The 20,931-nt window shown below is 44.9% G+C and overlaps 5 protein-coding genes across 9 annotated transcripts; 1 reads left to right on the plus strand and 4 right to left on the minus strand.

The window, feature by feature from the left end:
* Positions 1–1,721: 1,721 nt before the first annotated feature.
* On the minus strand, positions 1,722–3,983 carry LOC9630009 (pheophorbide a oxygenase, chloroplastic). Its single transcript, XM_024680604.1, has 7 exons — positions 3,454–3,983; positions 3,142–3,377; positions 2,961–3,087; positions 2,765–2,901; positions 2,551–2,710; positions 2,223–2,492; positions 1,722–2,164 (listed from the first exon to the last, which is right to left on the minus strand). The coding sequence occupies exons 1-7, from the start codon at positions 3,880–3,882 to the stop codon at positions 1,910–1,912; spliced, it is 1,614 nt and encodes a 537-aa protein (XP_024536372.1). The 5' UTR covers positions 3,883–3,983; the 3' UTR covers positions 1,722–1,909.
* A 28-nt stretch (positions 3,984–4,011) lies between these two features.
* On the minus strand, positions 4,012–5,389 carry LOC9630601 (rRNA-processing protein fcf2). 2 transcript variants are annotated; one of them, XM_024680605.1, is made up of 6 exons: positions 4,981–5,389; positions 4,683–4,928; positions 4,572–4,632; positions 4,437–4,508; positions 4,267–4,382; positions 4,012–4,203 (listed from the first exon to the last, which is right to left on the minus strand). In XM_024680605.1, exons 1-6 carry the CDS (start codon positions 5,361–5,363, stop codon positions 4,113–4,115), a joined length of 969 nt encoding a protein of 322 aa, XP_024536373.1. In that variant the 5' UTR covers positions 5,364–5,389; the 3' UTR covers positions 4,012–4,112. The 2 variants fall into 2 exon arrangements, with proteins under 2 accessions (XP_024536373.1, XP_002975646.2); XM_002975600.2 differs by having other exon boundaries at positions 4,683–4,931.
* A 145-nt stretch (positions 5,390–5,534) lies between these two features.
* On the plus strand, positions 5,535–8,718 carry LOC9630602. Of its 2 annotated transcripts, none has more exons than XM_024680732.1 (14): positions 5,535–5,695; positions 5,757–5,830; positions 5,893–5,951; positions 6,022–6,082; positions 6,144–6,202; positions 6,247–6,356; positions 6,412–6,476; positions 6,521–6,631; positions 6,685–6,866; positions 6,917–7,054; positions 7,104–7,173; positions 7,230–7,337; positions 7,393–8,497; positions 8,558–8,718. In XM_024680732.1, the coding sequence occupies exons 1-13, from the start codon at positions 5,610–5,612 to the stop codon at positions 8,466–8,468; spliced, it is 2,199 nt and encodes a 732-aa protein (XP_024536500.1). In that variant the 5' UTR covers positions 5,535–5,609; the 3' UTR covers positions 8,469–8,497; positions 8,558–8,718. The 2 variants fall into 2 exon arrangements, with proteins under 2 accessions (XP_024536500.1, XP_024536501.1); XM_024680733.1 differs by having other exon boundaries at positions 6,256–6,356.
* Positions 8,719–10,225: 1,507 nt separating this feature from the next.
* LOC9630013 lies at positions 10,226–12,324 on the minus strand. The gene has a single exon (XM_024680644.1). The coding sequence runs from the start codon at positions 11,743–11,745 to the stop codon at positions 10,951–10,953; it is 795 nt and encodes a 264-aa protein (XP_024536412.1). The 5' UTR covers positions 11,746–12,324; the 3' UTR covers positions 10,226–10,950.
* Positions 12,325–13,889: 1,565 nt separating this feature from the next.
* Positions 13,890–17,169, minus strand: LOC9630603 (DEAD-box ATP-dependent RNA helicase 1). 3 transcript variants are annotated; one of them, XM_024680690.1, is made up of 13 exons: positions 17,063–17,169; positions 16,779–17,013; positions 16,453–16,710; positions 16,244–16,386; positions 15,996–16,179; positions 15,720–15,907; positions 15,457–15,661; positions 15,271–15,376; positions 14,924–15,204; positions 14,736–14,871; positions 14,341–14,586; positions 14,136–14,267; positions 13,890–14,072 (listed from the first exon to the last, which is right to left on the minus strand). In XM_024680690.1, the coding sequence occupies exons 1-9, from the start codon at positions 17,161–17,163 to the stop codon at positions 15,083–15,085; spliced, it is 1,542 nt and encodes a 513-aa protein (XP_024536458.1). In that variant the 5' UTR covers positions 17,164–17,169; the 3' UTR covers positions 13,890–14,072; positions 14,136–14,267; positions 14,341–14,586; positions 14,736–14,871; positions 14,924–15,082. The 3 variants fall into 3 exon arrangements, with proteins under 3 accessions (XP_024536458.1, XP_002975648.1, XP_024536457.1); XM_002975602.2 differs by having other exon boundaries at positions 14,341–14,664; XM_024680689.1 differs by having other exon boundaries at positions 13,890–14,085; positions 14,341–14,664.
* Between the last annotated feature and the right edge of the window lie 3,762 nt (positions 17,170–20,931).

Genomic DNA, 20,931 nt, shown 5'->3' on the forward strand with positions numbered 1-20,931 from the left:
ATTCTATCATGGCCCAATGCAATTTACCTTTCTCTATCATTCTTTGCAAGTGGGAAGTTTTTGTTAAATCACAACCGAGGCCACTACATTTACATTTGATGGTTTCACGACAGGCCGCATATACAAATGTATTTATAGAGAATAAGTATAGGTATATTCTCTTCTTAAAGATCGTGTATGCATGATTGATCAAATTGGTTGCATAGATTTGTCTATGAAGCAAGTTGTAAAAGTTGGTACATATAGTTAGTCGAAAGAGAAGCAAATTCCAAAGAAGTTGGGCATACTATCATGACAAAAGGAGCCATTCTCTTTGTGATCATTACAGTTCTGGCGAGAGCAACAGCATCATCGATCTCAGTTCACGAGGGCAATGTTCGAAGTGTAACATGCTTCACAGCAATCCTGAGCATGGATGGTGACTCATCCCACAAATCCAACTGGCAGTTTCTTCCATATTTACAATCAAGCAGCCAGCAGGCCTTTCTTGCGTACATGGTCTCCAGCTTCTCGGGTTGAAACCTCACCGCAGAAGTTGCGGAGAAAGGTGGCCTTCTCTCAACCAAGAACTCTTCTCTCATAGAGCACAAATCCAAGGCAAAGATCAAGAGCTTGGGAACTATGAAGATCACCATGTGGGCATTAGGTCTTGACGCGCTGGAGCTGGAACCTGTCTTAAGTTCACGCCCGTGGTAATCCGAGCCATTCCAGGCACCACAAAGTATGCATTCTTTTCCCTCTGGGAAGAGAAAGATGGTGTACTGAGCAACACTGTTGGATCCAAAGTTTTGACCCTTCCCAACTGGAACACGCATATCGAAATGTCAAGCGGGATGACTTTGAGAAGCATCGATCCTGATCGTGCCAATGCAACTGGCCTCGGTTTTTGCAAGGGGATGGAGCTAGATCCACAAACTTTCAACCGAAGCATTGTAAAGCTCAGGGGGAGAGATTTTGATCCATGGTCGAATTTCAGGGTCAATACAGCTCCAGAAGCAGCAGGATTCGACATGTCCCAGGGAGTCGTCTTCGCGAGTAGGCCACGCAGAAACCTTTGCCTTCTTGGAGCTGACAACTCCTCAAGCAGCAATTCCATTACCTCGTCAGTCGACTTGACGACCACCACGACACTTGTCCACGTTCTGGGATCTTTCATGTCTCACGTCAAGAACTCTTACATTCAAGCGCAGAACTCGGCCCTGGATCTCAATCATCCAGCGTCGGATTTCTGGGTGGCAGCAGTAGCTCTTCCCAGTGCCTTCATAGCCGTGGTGGCAGCAGCTGTGCCTTTCATCGATTTCCAGCTCAGGCTCTTCACGGACTTGACGAATTTCCAGTGATGGAAGACATTGATGCTTTGTGTGAGCAATTCCATTATCTCGGTTGCATCTTACACTCCTGTGATTGCCGTCACCCCTGCCGAGCTTCAGAGGGAGAGGAAATTTGCAACCTGGGGGCTGCTGGCAGACCAAGTTCCAATCACAAAGCGAGGGCTTGAAGTTCTCGTTGTTGTCAAGGGCGAGTCGGTATATAAATCCAGCAGCCTCATACTTGCATGGTGCTCCACTGCGATCCTCGTTCCAGTGGTCGCGTGCATCACATTCTATAGATGCAAGCAAGTTTTCTACAGGAGGGGGCTTCTCAATGCCCCGGGTAACCCGGAAGAAGAACGAATTCATGATCTTCTAGAGGGAGCGTGAGGCAGCTAGAAGAGCAGCGGCGGCGCTAGAAGAGCAGACTTATTTAAAATAAAACATTTTAAACAATTTTTATAAGAAAGCTACTAAAAATGCTTCCCTTTAGGTTAGCTGCAAGTTTAGTTCACAACCTTGGATTATCTAGGTATATCCATTGGTTTTTCTAAAAGAATTTAATTATTCACGGTAGACTCACTCCTTTGGAAAAACCATTAGTCAATCTCTGCATGGACATAGTCTTTATACACAAAGTTTTCTTCCAACTCCTTCAACAGGAACGCTGTCCCTGCACTAGCCATTGCAAGGCCTGCAAATATAAGCTTGAGAATGATCTCCTGAGGGATTCCTGTAGCAACAGCAAACACCACTGTGGCTCCAATGAGAACTCTCCCAGCGACCTTGAAAGCTTTGAATGCGTTCCTACACGAGGAGCAATTCAGTGTGTGCTGCTGGTATCGATCGAGCATCTGTAAGAACACAACACAAACGTTAAAGTAAGCTTCCAATAGCAGGCAATCACTTTACCTGTTGCTTGGACAGAACAGTCGATGGTAAAGGCTGGGTTTTGCTAGTTCCAGCGGCCCACTTTGGCTCACCATTGCCATGCTTGCGAAGCCAGTTTCTGAACTCTAGAACAAACCTGTCTGCTTGAGTGGGAGTAAACGTAATCTGCGAATACTTGGCGTTGATGTCTCCTCCTGTTGCCAAAAACTTCTTCTCTTGGCCTTGAAGAACTATCATGTCGCCATCGTAAACTTTGTTGGAAGTCCAGTGTTCGTGCCATCGTGGTACCAGCTGCAATACGAGAGAGTTAAAAAAGAACTGAAAGATATAAGAATGACGCGGAACTTGCCTGCCACCAAGCAGGGCCGGGCATGAGAAACGTGAAAAAATTACGAGCGCTGCAAACGATGGAGCGAGTTTGTCCTGGAGCCATTGGGACGTTGAAGGAGCAAATCCATATCTCCCATGTCTTAGGACCTTGAAGAGGTAGTGTAACTGGTATCTCGATCCTGAACAAAACATTGTTGAAGAGCTCTATCGCCAAAAAGTAGCCAAGAACTTACTTGTTTATGTAGTAGCATGGAGCTAGAAACTCGGCCGTGATCTTTGGAGTGTCGGAATTGGCACCAGAAAATCCCCATGGGCCTCTCGAATCCACCTTGAAAGTAAGAGGCTTGGCTCTATCCCTCTTGCCTGTAACCTTCAGTCGCAAAGCTTTCTGTCTAGCTCAAAAAGAACTGTGATACTGGATCTCCATACCTTGTGATGAGCGAAATCAATGTGTGATGGATCGGAAACGTTCTCCATAAGAGTGTCGTAGCCATAGAAGAGATCACGCTGTATAGTCACTGTCGAAAAGCTAGGATCATCAAACACAGCAGGCAATCTAAACAACAAAGACACACTTTAGCGCATAGATTTTGATGCCAGGATCACTTACTGAGGAGGCTGTGTTCTTTGAGCGCTTTCCCAGCCTTTCTCGTCAGGCCAAACAAACAGGAGCCCTTGCGAAACAACCGCAGGAAAGGAGATGGCACACGCTCTTGGAGAAGCGACCGCTTTCGACTCGGGGCCTTGAGTTGCCGCTTGCGGAATTTTTCCACAAGAGCCATCGCCCTTGAATGACCAACCGTGGTAAGAGCACTGAAGCCATCCATTCTCGTCAATCCTTCCTTCCTGTGCAGGAAAAAAACAGACCTCTTAGCCATTAACACATATAAAACTAGGAAAAAAAACTTAAAAGAAAACGTACCGATAACGGAGCCAATCTGTGAGGACATTGATCCGAGAAAGCCCTCCAGTTTCCTTCCCCGTCCTTCCACACAACTATCTCCCTCCCCAAGAGCTTGAATGGAGTAGCGGCCTTTGGATCCAAATCCTCTACAAGAGAAACCGGGTACCAGTGCTCGGTCCACGAGAACTTCTTGTCCTCCTTGTCCTGGCTCTCCCCAAGACTTTGCTGTAAGAATTGTTGCTCGTCTTCTTTCACAGTGCTACTAGACCCTGGCGCTGAGGAAGTTATTGCACCTGTGACCGTGATTTTTCCTCTTCTTCTCCTGGAGAAACTTACAAAACCGATGGTTTTTCTTGCCTTGATGAAGGCACCAGTGCTGCAGCTGGTACTGCTTGCGAGAGTGTCTAAACGTAGACTGTTGCACGCGATTCCTCCATAGACTGCCATGGCGGCTAAGGAAAGGAAAAGTGAAGTTAAAAGATCAAGTTTTGCTTAAAACGAAGTTCGAGAATGTTCGCAAACCACGGTAGCTCGACACGGCTCTCGACTGAAAACGAAATATCTTGCGCCTCAAGAAACTGTCTTAAAACTGATCGCGTGATCATGTTAAAGTGACAAAAAAAGTGCCGACTCTAATTCCTCAATGTCCAAGCACTAAAACCGAGCAAACCTGAAATCTATCTTCTCTTTTTGAAGCTTTTCTTTTGTTTGCGTTTGTTGTTTCGACCGGCTGAACTCTTTTCCATAATCTCTGCAAACTTACGCTTTCTACACACAAGGAAGTGCAGAGCAACTAAGCCAGGAAAATTCAAAAAACAATCTCGATCAAACCTGAAAGTTTGAACGCCGGCATCTGCGAGAAGCTCCTCTGCGATTGTGGCTTTACGTTCAGCCCTGGTCAGCCTGCTTGAATAAAACTCCCCAGGTCCTTCCACAACAGTACCAATCTGCACTGGTCATTAGAACTTCCTCTATATCACAAAACCTCTAGAGCTATTTACCTGAAAGTACTTGGGAAGTTTTTTGGAATCCTCCTTCTTGTAGTGACGCTTTGGATCCAGAGCACCTCTCAACTAAAGAGTAGCATCCAGCAAGCTCTTAGAACAAAGATCGAAGCTTTCAAAAGCAATTCATACCTTGATAAGCTGAAGCTCTCGTTTCAGCTCTGGTGTCAAAGTTTGTGCAGGCATGTTAAACCTGTGAAGCTGTGAGTGAGAGAGAAAGCAGAAAAACTACACAAAACTTACCATTTAGCACCAGCTGTGTCAGGGATATTTTTTCTGGCAAGCTTATTGAGCTTGCGAACGTTCCGTGTTGGTACGAACAATCCGTCTTGCAAATCTTTCTCGGGATCCATGATAGAACTCTGCAACTTTGTCGTAAGAAGCTGTGTGGAAGTGGGAAGGCCAGTGTTTGGAACCCATGAAACTGCTTTCGGTGTAGCTTTCTTGATAGAAAAACATTGTTTCTCTAGAGCTTGGCGATCCCCAACACTGCTATAGTTACACATAAGGAAGAACTTGAAAAACAAAGAAAAAAACTTACCGTGTAGAACCCGAGTGGACGCGTAGTGAATTCACCAGTAAATCGACCATGTCTTCGTCGTTCTCCTCATCGTCATCGCTGCTCTCACTATCGCTGCTCACTACCACCACATCACTCGATCCATTCGCGACCGATCCATCTCCCACGCTTGGAATTTCCTTCTCCTCCTTTTTAGAATCATCTGATCTGGCATTGGCGATCACAGGCTCGGCCACAATTTCCTTTTCTTGCAATACGGAAGAAGAATCTCTCCTCTCAGCTTCCAGCGCTCGCGGCTTCTTCAGCAATCCATCCACTTTCCTGGTGAGATTCTTGAGGCCAGTCCTCAGCATCATGATCGCTGGCGGAACATCCCCAGCATTCTCGTCATCTGCGCTCGCCATAACCTGAGCAGACAAAGAACCCTAAACCCCGCCAAAGAACCCTACCGCATCCAAGCCGTCCAAATTCAAAGCGGAGTAACGACAATCTCCACCGTCCAATTCAAAAAGCCGCAGGACCAAATCGTGGCCGTTCGTCGTAATCCACAGTTGAGGCGCGCCTAGGGCTTTTAGCTCCACAATTTTTGGCGATGGCGGGGGCGAGCTTCTCGCCTTCTCGGCGCGCGTGCTACATTTGATCCACTAGCGATGGCAGAGAATGAATCGCTGTTCCAAGGCACGTCGCGATGGCGGCGAATGTCGATGGATACGCTCCACGCAGCGGATGATGTCAGGTATGCTTACGATTTTAATTTTTTTTCTATCTCACCTGTTTGAGTGTTCGTGTGTTTCTAGACGCGATGGACGAGCTAAGAGTGCGCCTTACGTATCTGGGAAATATAATCGCGCTGGCTCACTTACCACCGAAGGTACTTCGTTAGCTAGTTCCAGCTGGGATTGCAATGTTTCTTTCCTTCTTTCTTTCATTCAGGAATTCCTTTGTCTACTCCAGCACCACTCTACAAGTATCTCAACCGGGGACCTAGTGCTGTAAGTCCACAAGAAAGGCGTGTTTTTTCTTACGGGGTAGCTTCTCCTAAACGCAAATTCACTCTTGCAGAGTCCAACACTTACGAAGAACTGGCCGGAGCTAAAGAACAGACCACGTAAACCACTTCGAAGTATGCTTTTCAATGTTCTAGTGATTCACGTCATTGACACAATAGTATTCTTGGTTTGCAGATAGGCCAAATGATTGCCTATACATTGATGACATCGAAGGCTGCCGTCCTGATCCAAAGGTAATTGTTTTTTGTTTTGATGATGCCGCAGCGATCTTTTTCAGAACATGAAGCTAGGAAACAAAGCGAGAGGCACAAGCCCGCTGGTCCCGGAATACAAGTTACCAAGTTTTGTAGAGCCTTCTCCTTATGAGCCGAAGTTCTTGAAAGACAGGTCCGTTTTCTCGCTTGTAAGTGTCCTTCATTAACATCTGTTTTACTTGTCTCAGCATGAACGTAAACGACATTGATGGGAGCCGACCATCATCACGAATTTCATCCAGGGTAACCTTTTGTGCGTATACAACACACTGAAAGCGTAGTAATTTTTTAATCAAGTCCTTTGCCAATGTAGGGTCTTTCTGATGGTCCAGGAGAGGGATCACATGACTGTGACGGACATAGAGGGCAGCACCGCTGGCTGGAAGCCTACTCACAGGCGTAACTTTGGTAACTCTTTTTTCGTTTGGAAGTTTAGTGGAGAATAAGTATGACACTTTCAGGGAAATATACAAGGGATTTATGCTTGCAAGTTCATGATATCAGTCCACCAAAATGTAGATACGTACGTGACCCCTGCTCGGAAGTGTACGAGCCGGTTGAAGGAGCACATCCACAACCGCGTTCACGGCCTAGAAGTCCATGGTCACCTGTCGATTCGAGCCTTCGTACCGCTGACATCGAGGTGAAGACGTCAGTTGTGAATAATTGACGACCGCATAGCGCTTTCTTCAGGGTACTGAAGCAGATAGTATGCTTTTAAAGTCTAAGGTTAAAATGCGGAAGAAGAAGAGCGCCAGTCGGAATATGGTGACCACTCAACAAGAAAAGGCAGAGCTGGTTGCCGTAAAACTGCTCAAGACGAGAGTATTGGTATGTTTAATACGATTCAGAATATTTTTCTGATGTATTTTCTTCGCAGGATCAAATGAAAGGGAAAAGCTGCAAAGAAGTCGTGCGCGCTTTCAAGAATAAAGATCGGCAAGCATCTGGTTTTCCTGACTTTTACTCTGGCGTTGCGTGCGTCTTACTTTAAAACCGTGTGCAGGCAAACTTACTATTGATGAGGTGGAAAACGTGTTTAGAGCCTTGGACGTCGGTCTAAATTCTGCAGAACTAAGAGTGTTCTCGACAGCCTTTGACAGTTCAATAGATGGTGAGCATTTTCCTTGTGGACTTTTTAATTGTTGTTATACCTTGCTTGCAAGCAGGGTATCTCAACTACTGGCAGCTCATCAAACACTTGGTCCCTGTCGTTCCGTCGAAGATCAAAACACCGGGTGCTACCAGGGTGGTGCCTATGGCACTCCAAGGATGGTCGCAGACAGTAGAGCCGCAGCCTTGCTTCTTCCAAAAGTCCAGAGACGAGACTTGCGCAACGGAGAAAGCACACGAGATCTCAAGCCAAACAGGACGACTTCGAGAGGCACCAAAAGCGGTTGACAAGAGCACTGTAGAGGCTGAGACGGAAAAAGAAGAAGACAAGCGCGACGCGGCGCTTCCTTGGCGCCGCACTCACAGCATGGACCTCAGCAGGCAAAGGAGACAAAGCGTACAGTTGCGAGGAAGACAAACGAGCTCGCCATTGCCGATAGGCGGCGCGTTTTGGCCCGAGGTGAAGCTGATAGGATCGCCAGTGCCTCCCAAGTCGTACCTGTCGCTATTCCACGATCACCACGAGCCTCACAACATATCTGGCTACTACCGGGTTTTGGACGACTCCGAGAGGAGGTGGTCGACGAGAGTCGGCGAAAACTTATACACGGGCGAGGCCAACGTCGTTTGCAGCACTTCTTACTCGGAAGGCACGCAGTGGACGAGGCCTCCAAGCTCGCAGAGACGCTCCAGCAGCCGGTGTAGTACGCCTCTGGTGGACACGACTCGCCCGTCCATGGCCATGTCCGGGAGAACTTCCAGGCCATCGACCGCTCTATCAGCGACGAGACCCTCCACCGCCATGTCCGTCTACTTCGACGACGACGATAACGTTTCCAGCCGAGCAGCGCACTACACCGACGAGAACTCGGGATATCATCAATCCAGGGGTGGCGACGTCGCCAGGAAACTTAAGCGTCCACAGTCGGCATCGACGGTTCTTCTTCGTGGTGGCACGCCGGAGTGCTTGAGGACGATAAGCAACATGAACAGCGTGGGTTTAAGGCCGTATACAAGCCACAGCGCCGTGAGAAGCCGGTCACCTTCTAACAGATTGACGATGCCACACGGAGTCCAGAGGCAGCTGTCGCAGATGATGGACGATATTGCGGCAGTGAAAGCTCTGGTTTGAGAAAAGGAGCTAGCGAAGTGCGCACAAAGGTACCTCCTTTTTCTTTTCTTTTTTTTGAGATGACTGCTTACGAACTTGTGGATGAGCAGAGTTTCTATAAGGTACACCAAGCTCGCGAATCTAGACTTAGATCGAGAAGAGGAACCTTGGACCAATGTGATTATTGAACTCTCCCTTGTGATATCATAGAGCCACATTAATGTATATGTGTAATTGTGCCAAATTTTGATCCAGAATTTTGTTCCAAGCTCAAGAGTATGCTCTATCTTATACAGTGAAATTCTCACATTTCTAGAAATATCTCGGAGAAAAGTCCACAATAGAGTCTCATCTTCTCATGCGGATAGCTTCTCTTGAACGTAAAATCACTGTCAAAGGACTGGCCCGAGCTAGAGAGCAAAGTATGCTTCTCAAGGTTCCAGCGATTCACGTCTCTCGCTTTGCAGATTGGACCAAATGATTGATATACATTGACGATATCAAAGGCTGCCAAAGGTTCCTGTTTTGGTTGAAACGCCTAAAGCTATCAAGGGAAGCCTCACGAATTCATCTTGCAGCGTGATGTTCAATACGATCCCAGGATCAAACGAAAGCTCCAAAGAAGTCGTGCGCGCGTTCAAGAACAAAATAGATCGGCAAGCATCTGGTTTCCTTGACGTCTACTCCGCCTCGCGTGCGTCGTACTCGAAAACTGTGCGGAAAGCAAAGCTCTACTATTGATAGTTTTCTCGCCAGCGTTTGACATTTCGATAGGCGGTCAGCATTTTGGTTGTGTGCTTCCACTGAAGAACGTAGCCTCGCCGCAGCCTTTGTTTCATCCTAAACTCCAGAGACGGGACTTACGCAACGAGATCTCAAGCAAACCAGACGCCAAGCGCCACGCTCCAAAAGCGGCGCTGTAGAGAAACAGAAGAAGAGGACAAGAAGCACGACCGCTTGCTTGTCGCCGCACTCACAAAGCAAGCAGAGAATACTGTTGCGAGGAAGACAAAGCAGGGCCAACGTCTTCAGCCGAGCAGGGAATTACACCAACTTGAGGTCATCAATCCAGGGGTGGCGACGTCGCGAACAAGTCTAAGCGCCTGGGCGCACGCCAGAGCACTCGAGGGCGAATGAATTGCGTGGGTTTCAAGTCCGTAAAGTTGACGGACGTGAAAGGAGCAAAAGTATAGCACACAAAGCTCGGCTTTTCTTTCATGTTAGAGACCATTAAGTCGGGTTAAGGTACACTAATTGGAGGTGACGAATCGTGAGAGTTCGACCACCTTTGTACTGGATGGATGAGGTACTTGATTCGGCCATTTTGGGGTTAACAAAAACAAGGGGATAGGAGCAACAGCGTGGAAGGCCAGCTAGCTGCCGTGGTTGCCAGACGCAAAATAGCTGAGAAAACTAAGGAATGGCAGTAGGATAGATATATAGCGCAGCAGCACTTATCCATTCGCCTGGTAAAATGGCCTCTTTATCTGCGTGGGATTTCGCGAAAAATCTGACCTTGGGGTGGCGGACTGCTCGAAAACTCTTGTTGTGATTATCCATCTGTGATCACTGGTGAGTCAGGAAATGCCGAGTTTTCGTAAGAGAGAAAGGGAAAAGAATGAGATCATCTGTGATCAGTCAGCAAATGCGAGGCAGCAGGAACTTGGGAGTCAGCAAAAGATTCCTCCCTGTCACTGACTTCCAAGTTTGCAAATCAGGAATGCAGCTATGGAGTTGCATTTTTTTTTTCTTCCTCCAAACCAGAGACATGGATCATGTAACCAAAGAAGTTCTGATCCATATGGAGAAACTCCCAAATTCCCAATCCAAGAAGTTGAGATCAGAGAAACCAGGGAGACTTTGGAAGCAAGAAAAGGTTCTGGACATTTGTCAAGAACAACCCTTTTTCTCTTTCTTCATTTTTTCCTCCATTTTTTTCTCTCTCTCTCTGATTCTCCTGCTGCTTCCGCTTCTGCTGCTGCTGCTGCGCTGCAAAACACGAGAAAAAAGAGTAGAAAAAAAACACAGCACTCCCATTCATCAATTCCACTATGCCATTTTCAGTCAGATCGAGAGAGAAGAAAAACTAGAAAAACAAGAAACACACACCACCTGCGATTTTACAGTCAAAGAGATTCTTTTTCTGATTTCCTCTGGAGCAGCATCAAGCTTGGCCAGAAAAATAAAAACTAAAGAACATTGAAAAAAAAGGGGAGAAGAAATCCTCTAAGTGTATATCATCTTCACAATATCATACCTAGGGAAGGAGGCAAAAAACCAGAGAAAATCCTGCTCTTCTTCTTCTTTTCTTGCCGTCATTGTGCTCAAAACTTCAATCTAATCCAGTGTGGGTGAGAGGGAGTGAGAGAGATAAGATCGAAAGGGATGAAGAACAAAGCTAGACAACTATAAGAAAAGAAAAGAAAAGAAAAGAAAAAACTGACCAAAACGCGAGGAACAAGCGATTGGATCGACCCAACAATCGTTCGTCCTCGCTCTTGGATCACCCGCCCAGGAATCCAGTCTGCATCCACACTGCGTTCCTCACTCGCCGGAGATCCATCCCTTTGAGCGTCCTCCCGGCGCCCTCGTACACCGAGAAGGCAGTGTGGCTCTTGGCATACTCCCTCGCCGCGAGCTCGTGAGGAGGGATCCTGTTCTTCTTCCTGCCCATCTCGCGACCGCGCGGATCCAAATCCTCCTCCTGCCACTCATCCTCCGCCTCCTCCACCTCCTCGGGCTCCTCCGATCCATCGAACCCATTCTCCTTGCCGCCGCGCTTGTCGATCCCCAGGATCTTGCTCCAGTCCGGGATGTTCACTGGCGCGGACTGCTGCTGGATCATCTTCCCCGGGTGATCGAAGGACGAGACCTGGGGGATCATCCGCGAGGCCGTGGTGGATTTGCGCACTGGCGCCGCGGTGGACACCTCCTTGGCGCTTGGGCGATTGATGGACGAGAGCCCCAGCGGCGAGGCTTGCTCCTTGGTGGAGGATTCCAGCCCCAGCCACTGGCGCCCACTCTTGAGGAATCGCGCCGATGGCTGCTGCTGAGAGGGTTGATTCTCGTCCAGATCGTCGGCTGAATTCTCGTCGCCGCCCCACACGTCCTCCTCCCGGAGCTCGCTGTCGGGTGGATCGAGCATCGAGAGCGGCGACGGGGATGATCCGGGAGAGATCCCGAGGAGCTTGTCCCGGCGGCTCGGCCCAGCCGCCGCGGCATTCCTCTCGCGGATCACGCTGGAGAGGCCGCTGGAGATGCGCTCCTTGGGCGCCACCGCGGTCATTCTTGTCATCATTGCAGCTCCTCTCGCTCGATGATCACGGCCTCTCTTTCTTCGCACGCGCTCGTGAGAGGAATTCTGGAAAGGGGAAAGAAGAGAATTCCTGCCCAGAAATCCTGGCTAGAACTAGGGTAGATCGATGGATGGATCGATCAATTGCTCTTAAAGCTGATCGCGATCCAAGACTTGTGCCGCACGATGCTGGAGCTCACCACACACCCCACGCTTCGACCATCCAACCCGATAGCTTGGAGAAGAAGATGAAGAACACGCTTGCGTCTAGAACTCTCTCAAGAAAGGGAAAACTTATAGAAGACCCAGTGGAAGGAGAAATGGGGACAACCAAACGAAGATCTCTCTCCTTCCTCGCGATGGCGCTTGGATTGGATCAACGAAGAAAACAAAAATGCCCCTTCCGGAAGAGATGGAGAGCACAAAATAAAAGAGGGGAAATCTGGAATCCAAATGCTCTCGCGAAGCAGCGATGGAAGGCCGAGCTACAAACCAGGGATTGAGAGACAAAAAAAATTGAGAGAGATCCCTTCCCAATGCCGCAACACGGCCAATCTTCTTCCTCTCGCTCCGCGAGAACCCTAAAAAATGGCCCTCGCCATAGCTTCCATTTGGATTTACTCCTGAAATTTTATATGCTGCTCATCCGTGGAGGACACCGTCCTTAGCAGGGGATCGTTTACACCAGGGGCCCTTAGTAAAGTGTGGTTTAGGTTTGGTGGAGTTTAAACTCGGCTTAAACCCGTGGCGTTTAGCGAAACCCATGATTGGGTTAATTTCAAATGATGACCTTGGATTAAAGTCTAAGTTGATTGTTCAGGGTACGTTGGAATACGCGAAAGTATACGATGCCATCATCGAGCGTTAAAAAAAAACTTAAATTCCTGCGCAGAGAGTGTGTTGATGGCCGGAATCGTGATCATGGGATTCAAAGTGGATGATTATGCGGGGGAATATGCTCGTCCGGTATGAACCTTGGGGAGAGTTACAACATCACAAAGGCACACGGGGCATATAAGTTACATGGATGGATGGAACTGAATCTCTCCGAATCTTTTTTTTTTTTCTCTTTTCTTTGCGAGTACCACGGATGAATGGATCGACAATCAATCGATCAGCGTGATGGATCGATCCATCCGTGGCTCGCCACACTTGCTTGCAGCGAGCGAGTGCGTTGTCACCTCGTCATTATCAGAACCAAAGGAGAAACAAAAGACAAAGCAATCGGCGACGAAGAAGAGGCGAGCGCGCGGCGCGCAAGCTTAAGTTTCTCCTCCACCTGTGAAAGCTTCCAAAACCGGCGGATTGTTACCAGGGAACCCTAACGCCAAACACCATGGAGGTCCGTCCACGTAAAAGTGAGAGGGCATCACGGAACCTTTAAAAAGAATGGGCGAGGAAGTTACATCCGGTAAGAAACGTAGTATACTTCCCCCTAGGGTTCCGTGAGCGACATGGCCACCTTTCCCCTTACAAGCCCCAAAGTTATAAAATTCTAGGGTCAGCATCGTCCGCCAACTTCCAGTATTATAACAGTGGACACATAGACACTACTCACGCCATAATACTGCCAATGTGCCAGAGATACACCCAACAATCCATGTACGGCCATCCCGCCCCTCTAGCGAATTGCCCGGTCCCCTTATAAATCTCCATGCATTCCATTCTTGTCCATACCATACCATACCACCACCCTGTGGCGCCTCTGGATTGGCCCTGGTTTAACATAAGCCAAGATTACCCTGTTAGTTTTAAACTAACCCCGAGTGTCGTTTAGGGCAGGTGCCTATTACTCTCGTTTTGCGCGCCGTACGAGACGCGATTCCCGCCAGTGGGCCACAGCGTACGGCCGCGTCAGTAGCAGTATACGTGTCCCGGGGCCACGCTAGGGACACGTGTCCCGCGGATAATGTGGGAAAGCGACGTTGTCCCCATCCCGTAGGTACCCATAATGAAATGATGGGTATGGGCCACACACACAAACAACGCCAGCGCGTACGGACTGGGCCAGTGACCAGCTTGTGTACGGAGCGGCGCAGTGCTCGGTAATCAGCCGGCAACCTTGTTGTTAATTCGCGCGGTGTTGAAAACGGCCAGCCACACAAACAAGAGTGGGAAAATCAATAGGTTAATCGGGAGACAATGTGGATGATGAAGATGGATAGAACCTTGCTTGGATTGTCACCTTGTCCCCACTAAACGTTTAACAAGGCTTATGAGGAGACAAAAGATTTGATTACCAATCCCGCTGATACGCACGATCTCGTCGCCGAGTTTAAAATGTTCTAAGATCGGGCAGCTGTGCCGTCGTAAGTGGCTGCTTTGATAATCTGTTGATTATTCCTGGTTATACATGATAAAAGCTTGGCTCTCGATCGAGAGTTTAAGTTTACCTCTTTTGTCTTTGGGGGCCTTTTTGTAAAGCTTTTGACACTGTGACGAGCGATTTAGCACCGCCCGTATCGTCGTACAAGAGTGCTGCCCAGAATGGTGACACTATCTTTCTCTTTTCTTCGCTGGATGGTCTATAAAGAAATAGCAAAGTCATTGGAAGTATGAATCAGCCTGCTTAAATTTCAAGTAGTAGTACTCACTCACCTTTGTTTTAATGGAGTCGCATATGCAACTTGGAGGATTTGCAGGCCAAACCTCTGCTTCCGTCCTTGAACTCGCTGTTCAAAGCAAAAAAAACATAAAAAAGCAAACCTTTCATGTGACCCGATGGATGAGGCGTCACAAGCTCCTGCTTTGTTTTGTAATCCCGAAATCACACGGACTGCAATTACAATCCTTGGAAAAGTTTGCCTCCTCCTACTTGACCTTTGACAAAGCCTTGCAGTGGTTCTGTGAATCATCAAACAGAGCACCATTTTCTCTCTGGAAGATAAAAAATTAAAAAGAGGAGACAATCACTCAAGGGTCCTACGCCAAAGGAACAAAATCAAGATCGGAAAAAAGCAAGGGAAAAAAACTTGCAAAAAACAGTTGCTCACCAGTCTTAAGTTTTTATTTTTGTTTTCCCAGTGGATGACCGAAGCGTTACTTTCACCACCCAAATCCAAACAGTGACTAGTGGACCTTGCTGTGAAAGCGGCAGTCGAGCTGTTGAGAGTGGGAAGCCTTTGCTTTCTGCGCGTATATAACCATTCCACAAAAGAACATCAAAACGCAAACGAGAAACCTGTTTTGCAGCACCAACGCGAGCGCTGCCTCTCATAGTGTTGTTGTTGTTGTGGTCGAAAACGATTGAAGAAGCTTTCCTCCAACCGGTGGATTGTTGGCTGTTGCTCGAGTTTTCAATGCCGCAACTGTTTTTTTTTAATTCTTGTTCCTTCGATTGCTAGCCGGGTAACAGTGAAGCCACCACCGCTGCATCATCAGCCGCTGTTACTTCTTCGGCATACATTTCATGCCCCTTCTTTCCAGCCCCGGCATCCAGAATCTCCTTTAGCTTTTGTAAAGCTGCAAGCATGGATATCGAAAGTGTTAGTACTGCATTTAATAAAAGAGATTCGGGCCGAGACGGACCAGTCCAATAGCGGGGACGGAGCTCTTTAGTGGATTCGGAGGACACTTTGTACGTCTTGCAGGAGCTGTTTTGGACCTTGGCGAGAATGCTCTTGAAATACCTCACCTACAGGATCGGACAAACGAAAATGAGTGAGCGAGATGAGAGAAAAGAAAAAGAGAGAGTGATGGACTTTTCTTTTTTACCTCTTCCTTGCGAAGAAGCGTGAAGCAAGAGCCTGATCTTCCAGCTCTAGCAGTCCGGCCGACTCGGTGTACATATGTTCTCGCAAAAGGAGGCATGTCGTAGTTGATTATGTGCGTGACACCTTCGACGTCCATTCCCCGGGCCATTGCGTCAGACGCCACCAAAACTTGTGCTTCCCCGGCTCTAAACGCGGCCAAGGCTTTGCTGTACAACGACACAGACAAGAGAGTCAGTGTAGACAAAGTTTTTGGTCGTCCCACACCTTCGTGCCAGCTGATGTTGGAAGCTCGAGTACTCGACAGCTCTAAAAGGAAGATCCTCGAAGCACGCCAGGAATGTTGATAAGCGATGAGTGTTTGACACGGACGAGGTGAAGATCACTGTTCGCTGATCACCCAGGCTGTGCAAAAGTGTGACGAGTTTCAATGGCTTTTGTTGCGCCTTACAGATCTGTATAAGAGAAATGAGAGAAACACATAACACGCATAAAACGCCGAGAGAAGAAAAGTGTCACAACGTTGTTAAAACCAAAACTTACAATCGTGTAGGACCGCAATTGCTCTGGGAGCTTATACAAGTTGTCCGATGTCGACAGTGCAATGGAAAGTGGATGGTACAGCCCAAGCTGTGCGATCTTCGCTGGATCCCTTGTCAAAGTAGCCGATACAATAATCTTCTGAAGCCTCGGTACGACGCAGCCTTTGATACCTCTTTCTAAGCACCTGATAAACGAGGAAAAACACACAAGACTTTGAAACAAGACCGCGAAGGAATATAAAAACTTACGAGCGGCGGATGGTGCGAACCGAGCCAATGCCGGGATTACTATCGTCGCTGGGAGAAAAGTTCTTGCCAGTGGCTGCTTCAAGGACGGTCGGAAGCCATTCCTGATACGCCTCACGCAGAAGTCGATCTGTCTCATCTACAACCTTGAGAAAAACGTGGAGCTTAGAAAAAAAAAAAAAAAAGGAAAACGAGAAGATGAAAGTGCTTACCAAGTATTGAAGATGCTCCAGTGTAAACCCAGGAGTGTTTTGTATGTGATCCATGAGCCGACCCGGAGTGGCAACCAGAATGTCGACTCGACTCTCCGGAAGATTATCACTGGCAAGATGGAGCTCCCGGAAGCAAGTATCGGTTTTTCCAGGGAAAAGCACGAGCTGAGAGGCTTCAGCGGCTACAGAAGTTTGTCCAACAGCAATACCGATGGAAAGACCAACCGAAGGAGCTATAGCATCAAAGACTTGCTTCACCTGGAAAAATACCCCGAAGAACACAACGAAAGAAATGGAGAAAGAAAAAACACCCAAAGAGAGAATACCTGCATTGCTAGATCACGAGTTGGCACCACAATGAGAGCTCGAAGGCGCCTTAGAAGACGCTGGGAGAGGCTTTGAGCGATGGGCAAGGAGTACGCGAGAGTTTTGCCACTCCCAGTGGGAGACGAGATGCTTAAATCCCTGGCGCCACCTCCAGGACCCACGGTTTCGTGCCACACCGCCGCTTGCACGGGGAATAGCGAGTGAATTCCAACGTTTCGCAACGATTCCATCAAGCTGCATCATCAAAGAAATCGAATGCCACATTGCGAGTGATCGCACGTACCCAGGATGAAGAAATGGCACAGAATCGAGGCTTTGCTCCTCGAAAGACTTGACATCCAACGGCTGGCGCATCCATTGCAAGACCGGAGGCGCCTTTGCCATGTAAACCCTTCCTCATAAACCCTAAATAAAATCTCGATTAAAATATTCAAAACAGTTAATAATAAAACATTTCAAGCGTTTAGGGCTCTGAGGGTTTTAGGGCGGCGAAAATGCTTGGATCTAAAATCTTTTGAACAGGTGGCTCTTCCGCTCGAGAGTGCCTTTGACGAATAGTAGGAGTGGCCGTATCCCTTCGACATTGGCGTCTCACTGGTGTGCGACAACGAGGAGATAGGTCAGATTAATTGATATGTTTCTTAGTTTTGCTGGAACAGGAGGAGGCCAAGATAGTAGCTCTGGAGCTGGACAGCAGTTAGCTCTGGACAAGCCAAAAAGGAAATCTTTGCCATAGAGGAAGTTGCCATCAATATATACATAATATTCCCTGAGTTTGAATACCAAGTATCTGATCACCCCAAGACAAAGCTAATTCATATCTTGTTTAAATTTTAGAAGAAAAGTCTACATTTCCATATGTAGTTTTATTATATTCTCAGCTATCTTTTGCCTTCGCATTTTTTTTTTTTTGTGGCTGGCCCTTTTCTTTTATATATATATATATATATATATATATATATATATATATATATATATATATATATATATATATATATATATATATAAATATATAAACTGGCATTTTCTATTCTCTAAAATTAAAATGATATTAAGTAAATATTTATTTTTAATTTCTATAATTACTAGATAGCCTAGATAGCTGTCAAAGAGCTACTTATCTTTATATTATAAAAATATACTTTAATTGGGGAAACTAATCAAGTAGACATTTACTAAACCCTTCTACTTTTCAAATATAACTACGAACTCTATAAACATAATGAATTTTAAATATTATATACATATTTTCCGTATTTTGTCAAGATATGTACTAACTTTTGAATACTTGATTATCTTGTTTAGGGCTAGAAGTATAGATTTTCAATGATCATCATGGTGCCCCATAACTTCTTCTGGCCTCTTAGCTTCTTCTTGGTCTTTCATAGCATGTCTAGCAAGTAGTTATCTAGAGCAAAGAGGCTTGACACCATATATTAGGCCCAAACTTTGACCATGGGTCAAAAGGTTAACTCAAGAATGTAACTTAACATGCTTTAAGGGCAACAATAGTGTAGTAGAGCTTTTGTGGTAACTCAAAGGGTGTTTGGGTGGTGAATAACTTTTAAAAGAAAGCATAATAGAGTTTAGACAAGGCTAGAACTCTTTATCTTTGTTATTTCTAGATTCTAGCACTAGATTCTAACCTTGGTGTTAGAGACCAATTTTATTCTAGTGGTCAAGAATGTTCAATGTGATGGATTTAGAGGAAAGAAAAATATAGCATAGTGAATCTAGAGGGAGAATAAAGGTTTGGTAAATTTAGGATTATAGTGGTCCTTTTGGTGTTTGGCAATTGGGCTGTTACACCATATCACTGAATATTCAAGTTTATTATACAAATAATGCATGATTAATTATTTAACAATTTAAAATTTTAATTATAAAAATATAATTTTATATAACTATAGAAATCAGTTTAAATATTTTAATGCCCTTTTCTTACCATCTTCTTTAAGTTGTTAGATCTTTTTCATTTTTCTAACTAATGTGTGTTTTGCCAATCTCCCTTTGGAAGGATAAAAATATAGTTGTAAGGATAGATGAGAGTTATGTAATCCTTATGATCTTAGCAAGTTTGATTATGTCACCTTTAAGATTAAGCAGTAAATAATTATTATTGACAAAGTTGGTTCTCAATAGTAAGCTCTTAAATTTAGATTTCCCGGGAGGTTAGTATTACTCAAATCTTAATCTTAAGTATCCCAACACTCAAACTGCCAAATGTCAACTTAATATGTGGTATGACCTTATTCTTTAAGTATAACTCAACTAGAGCATATTGGACCACTAAATCTCAACTTAATATATGGTGTGATTTTTTAGCTAAACAATAGAAAAGGTAGTTTTAGCAAGCCTTAGATGTCTGTAATTTGATGTATTCACCCACACTTTTTTAAGTATAACTCAACTAAAGCATATTGGACCGCTAAATCTCACAGTTTTAGCAAGCTTTAGCATTAGTTGCCATTTGTAGAGTTTATATGATACATATTTAATTCCCAAGGCACTCTTGATATAAATCCTACCACCCAAAGCATTTAAATTCTTCACAACTCTCTAGAATGATAAAGAAGATAAAAAAAAGTAGGATATGATAGGAATCAATTTATTTTGCCATGCCATTATAAAGCATATCATGCATCACTTGTCCTTAATTTTGCTAAAATCTATCTCCATAACTCAAAGCAAAGATATAAGTGTGAATGAATGGGTGAATGAATACTCTAAAATAGTATGGGAAAAGTTATACACCCTTACACTAGAATATCCTTTTCACTCAAAATATTCTCTAGGAAGAAATATTTTAAAATCTCACTCTTTCCAAGGTGTTTTATGATAATGAGGCCCCTACAAGAAGAGAAAGGTTTCAAATGCAATTCCCTAGATTACTTGTGGTTGCTAGGTTATAGTAAATATGTACATGGAACCTTATAGGTGTAATTTTTTTTAAAATTAACCTTAAGTGGAATTGTTAAATTTAAGCAAAGAATTCAAGAAGAAAAGTTTATATGTAGCAGTATACCACACATATGATGATTTCTGGTGGAGCTAATGAGTGTGAATGTTACATATATAATTTTGAGTATCAAAATTACTTATTAACAGATCCTTTTAGATATTCTTATTTTATTACCGTGATGGTAGAAAATTGGTATTACTAAACCCTTTATCAGTCTCCATTGAAGCTACTTGAGAGACTAGTTATCATGCATGCATTACATGAACTCCTATGTGTTTTTATTGAGCATATTTGGTTTGGAATAAAAAATTAGGGACTCTTGTGATATAATCTCTTAATATTTTTTGTGTCTACCAAGACACTCCTATTATCATTTTTTATGTGTTGGTCCCATTGGCTTTAGAAGAAGCATTTTAATCTCCATCATGCAGAGCATGTTAGCTTTGTGGCCAGAAAGGTTTTAGCATGAATCATTTTGCAAATTGGGATTGAATATAATGATATTCCCATATCCAAATTTCTTGAGTTCCTTAATATGGTTGACTAAGATTTATTTAGATTGGTTGATGCAATGGTTGGCATAAATGAGTGTTTGTTTACTTTGCAATATTTATTTGTTCCATTAATTGTTGCTTGAGTTGGTTTTGATAGATTAGTATGTTACTTCTTTCAGGTGATACATTACAAGCATTTTGTTGTCAATGACACTTTGTGTTCTTTGAGTTAGCTTTCATAAGTTATTTAGCATGCTATCTACAATCTTTAGTAGTTAAACTTTATTATTGAGTTTTTTTAATGATACACTTGCTATTAAATTTTTTTGGATAGTTAATCTTATGATTTTAATCTTTAATAATCTTGGTGGTTCCTATCATATTGGTTTATCAGATGATAACTTACTTAAAATACTTTTGTGTTATAATCTAAAGTTTATTCACTGATAATTAAGTCTCTAAGATATCATTGTCTATGACTTTGATATTGTCCATCTCTTGATCTTTAAGTTTGGGCTAGTATAGCTAGACTAGCTTTGGCACTTTGTGTGCATGGTAAAATTTTTAGTTATAAGGTAGCTATTATTGATTAGTCATATCACTTGATTCTCTATTAATATTCCTTATTCCCTTTAAAAAGAAATGATTATGTAAATAACTCTAATTAGATGTTTACAGTAGTCTATCTAAACCTTA

Source organism: Selaginella moellendorffii, unplaced genomic scaffold, assembly GCF_000143415.4.
Source record: "Selaginella moellendorffii unplaced genomic scaffold, v1.0 SELMOscaffold_28, whole genome shotgun sequence".
Lineage (NCBI taxonomy): Eukaryota > Viridiplantae > Streptophyta > Lycopodiopsida > Selaginellales > Selaginellaceae > Selaginella > Selaginella moellendorffii.

Excerpts from the sequence above, each read along its gene's own strand:
- LOC9630602 (XM_024680732.1), top strand. The coding sequence starts at position 5,610 with ATGGCAGAGAATGAATCGCTGTTCCAAGGCACGTCGCGATGGCGGCGA. Across the intron at positions 5,831-5,892 it reads TGGCTCACTTACCACCGAAG|GAATTCCTTTGTCTACTCCA; the intron begins GTACTTCGTTAG and ends TCTTTCATTCAG. Across the intron at positions 7,174-7,229 it reads TAAAGATCGGCAAGCATCTG|GCAAACTTACTATTGATGAG; the intron begins GTTTTCCTGACT and ends AACCGTGTGCAG.
- LOC9630009 (XM_024680604.1), bottom strand. The coding sequence starts at position 3,882 with ATGGCAGTCTATGGAGGAATCGCGTGCAACAGTCTACGTTTAGACACT. Across the intron at positions 3,378-3,453 it reads ACAGATTGGCTCCGTTATCG|GAAGGAAGGATTGACGAGAA; the intron begins GTACGTTTTCTT and ends TTTCCTGCACAG. Across the intron at positions 2,711-2,764 it reads CCATGCTACTACATAAACAA|GATCGAGATACCAGTTACAC; the intron begins GTAAGTTCTTGG and ends TGTTTTGTTCAG.
- LOC9630601 (XM_002975600.2), bottom strand. The coding sequence starts at position 5,363 with ATGGCGAGCGCAGATGACGAGAATGCTGGGGATGTTCCGCCAGCGATC. Across the intron at positions 4,932-4,980 it reads GTCCACTCGGGTTCTACACG|CAGTGTTGGGGATCGCCAAG; the intron begins GTAAGTTTTTTT and ends GTGTAACTATAG. Across the intron at positions 4,204-4,266 it reads GCCGGCGTTCAAACTTTCAG|AAAGCGTAAGTTTGCAGAGA; the intron begins GTTTGATCGAGA and ends CCTTGTGTGTAG.
- LOC9630013 (XM_024680644.1), bottom strand. The coding sequence starts at position 11,745 with ATGATGACAAGAATGACCGCGGTGGCGCCCAAGGAGCGCATCTCCAGC.
- LOC9630603 (XM_024680690.1), bottom strand. The coding sequence starts at position 17,163 with ATGGCAAAGGCGCCTCCGGTCTTGCAATGGATGCGCCAGCCGTTGGAT. Across the intron at positions 16,711-16,778 it reads CTCGTGATCTAGCAATGCAG|GTGAAGCAAGTCTTTGATGC; the intron begins GTATTCTCTCTT and ends GTATTTTTCCAG. Across the intron at positions 16,180-16,243 it reads GTTCGCACCATCCGCCGCTC|GTGCTTAGAAAGAGGTATCA; the intron begins GTAAGTTTTTAT and ends CTCGTTTATCAG.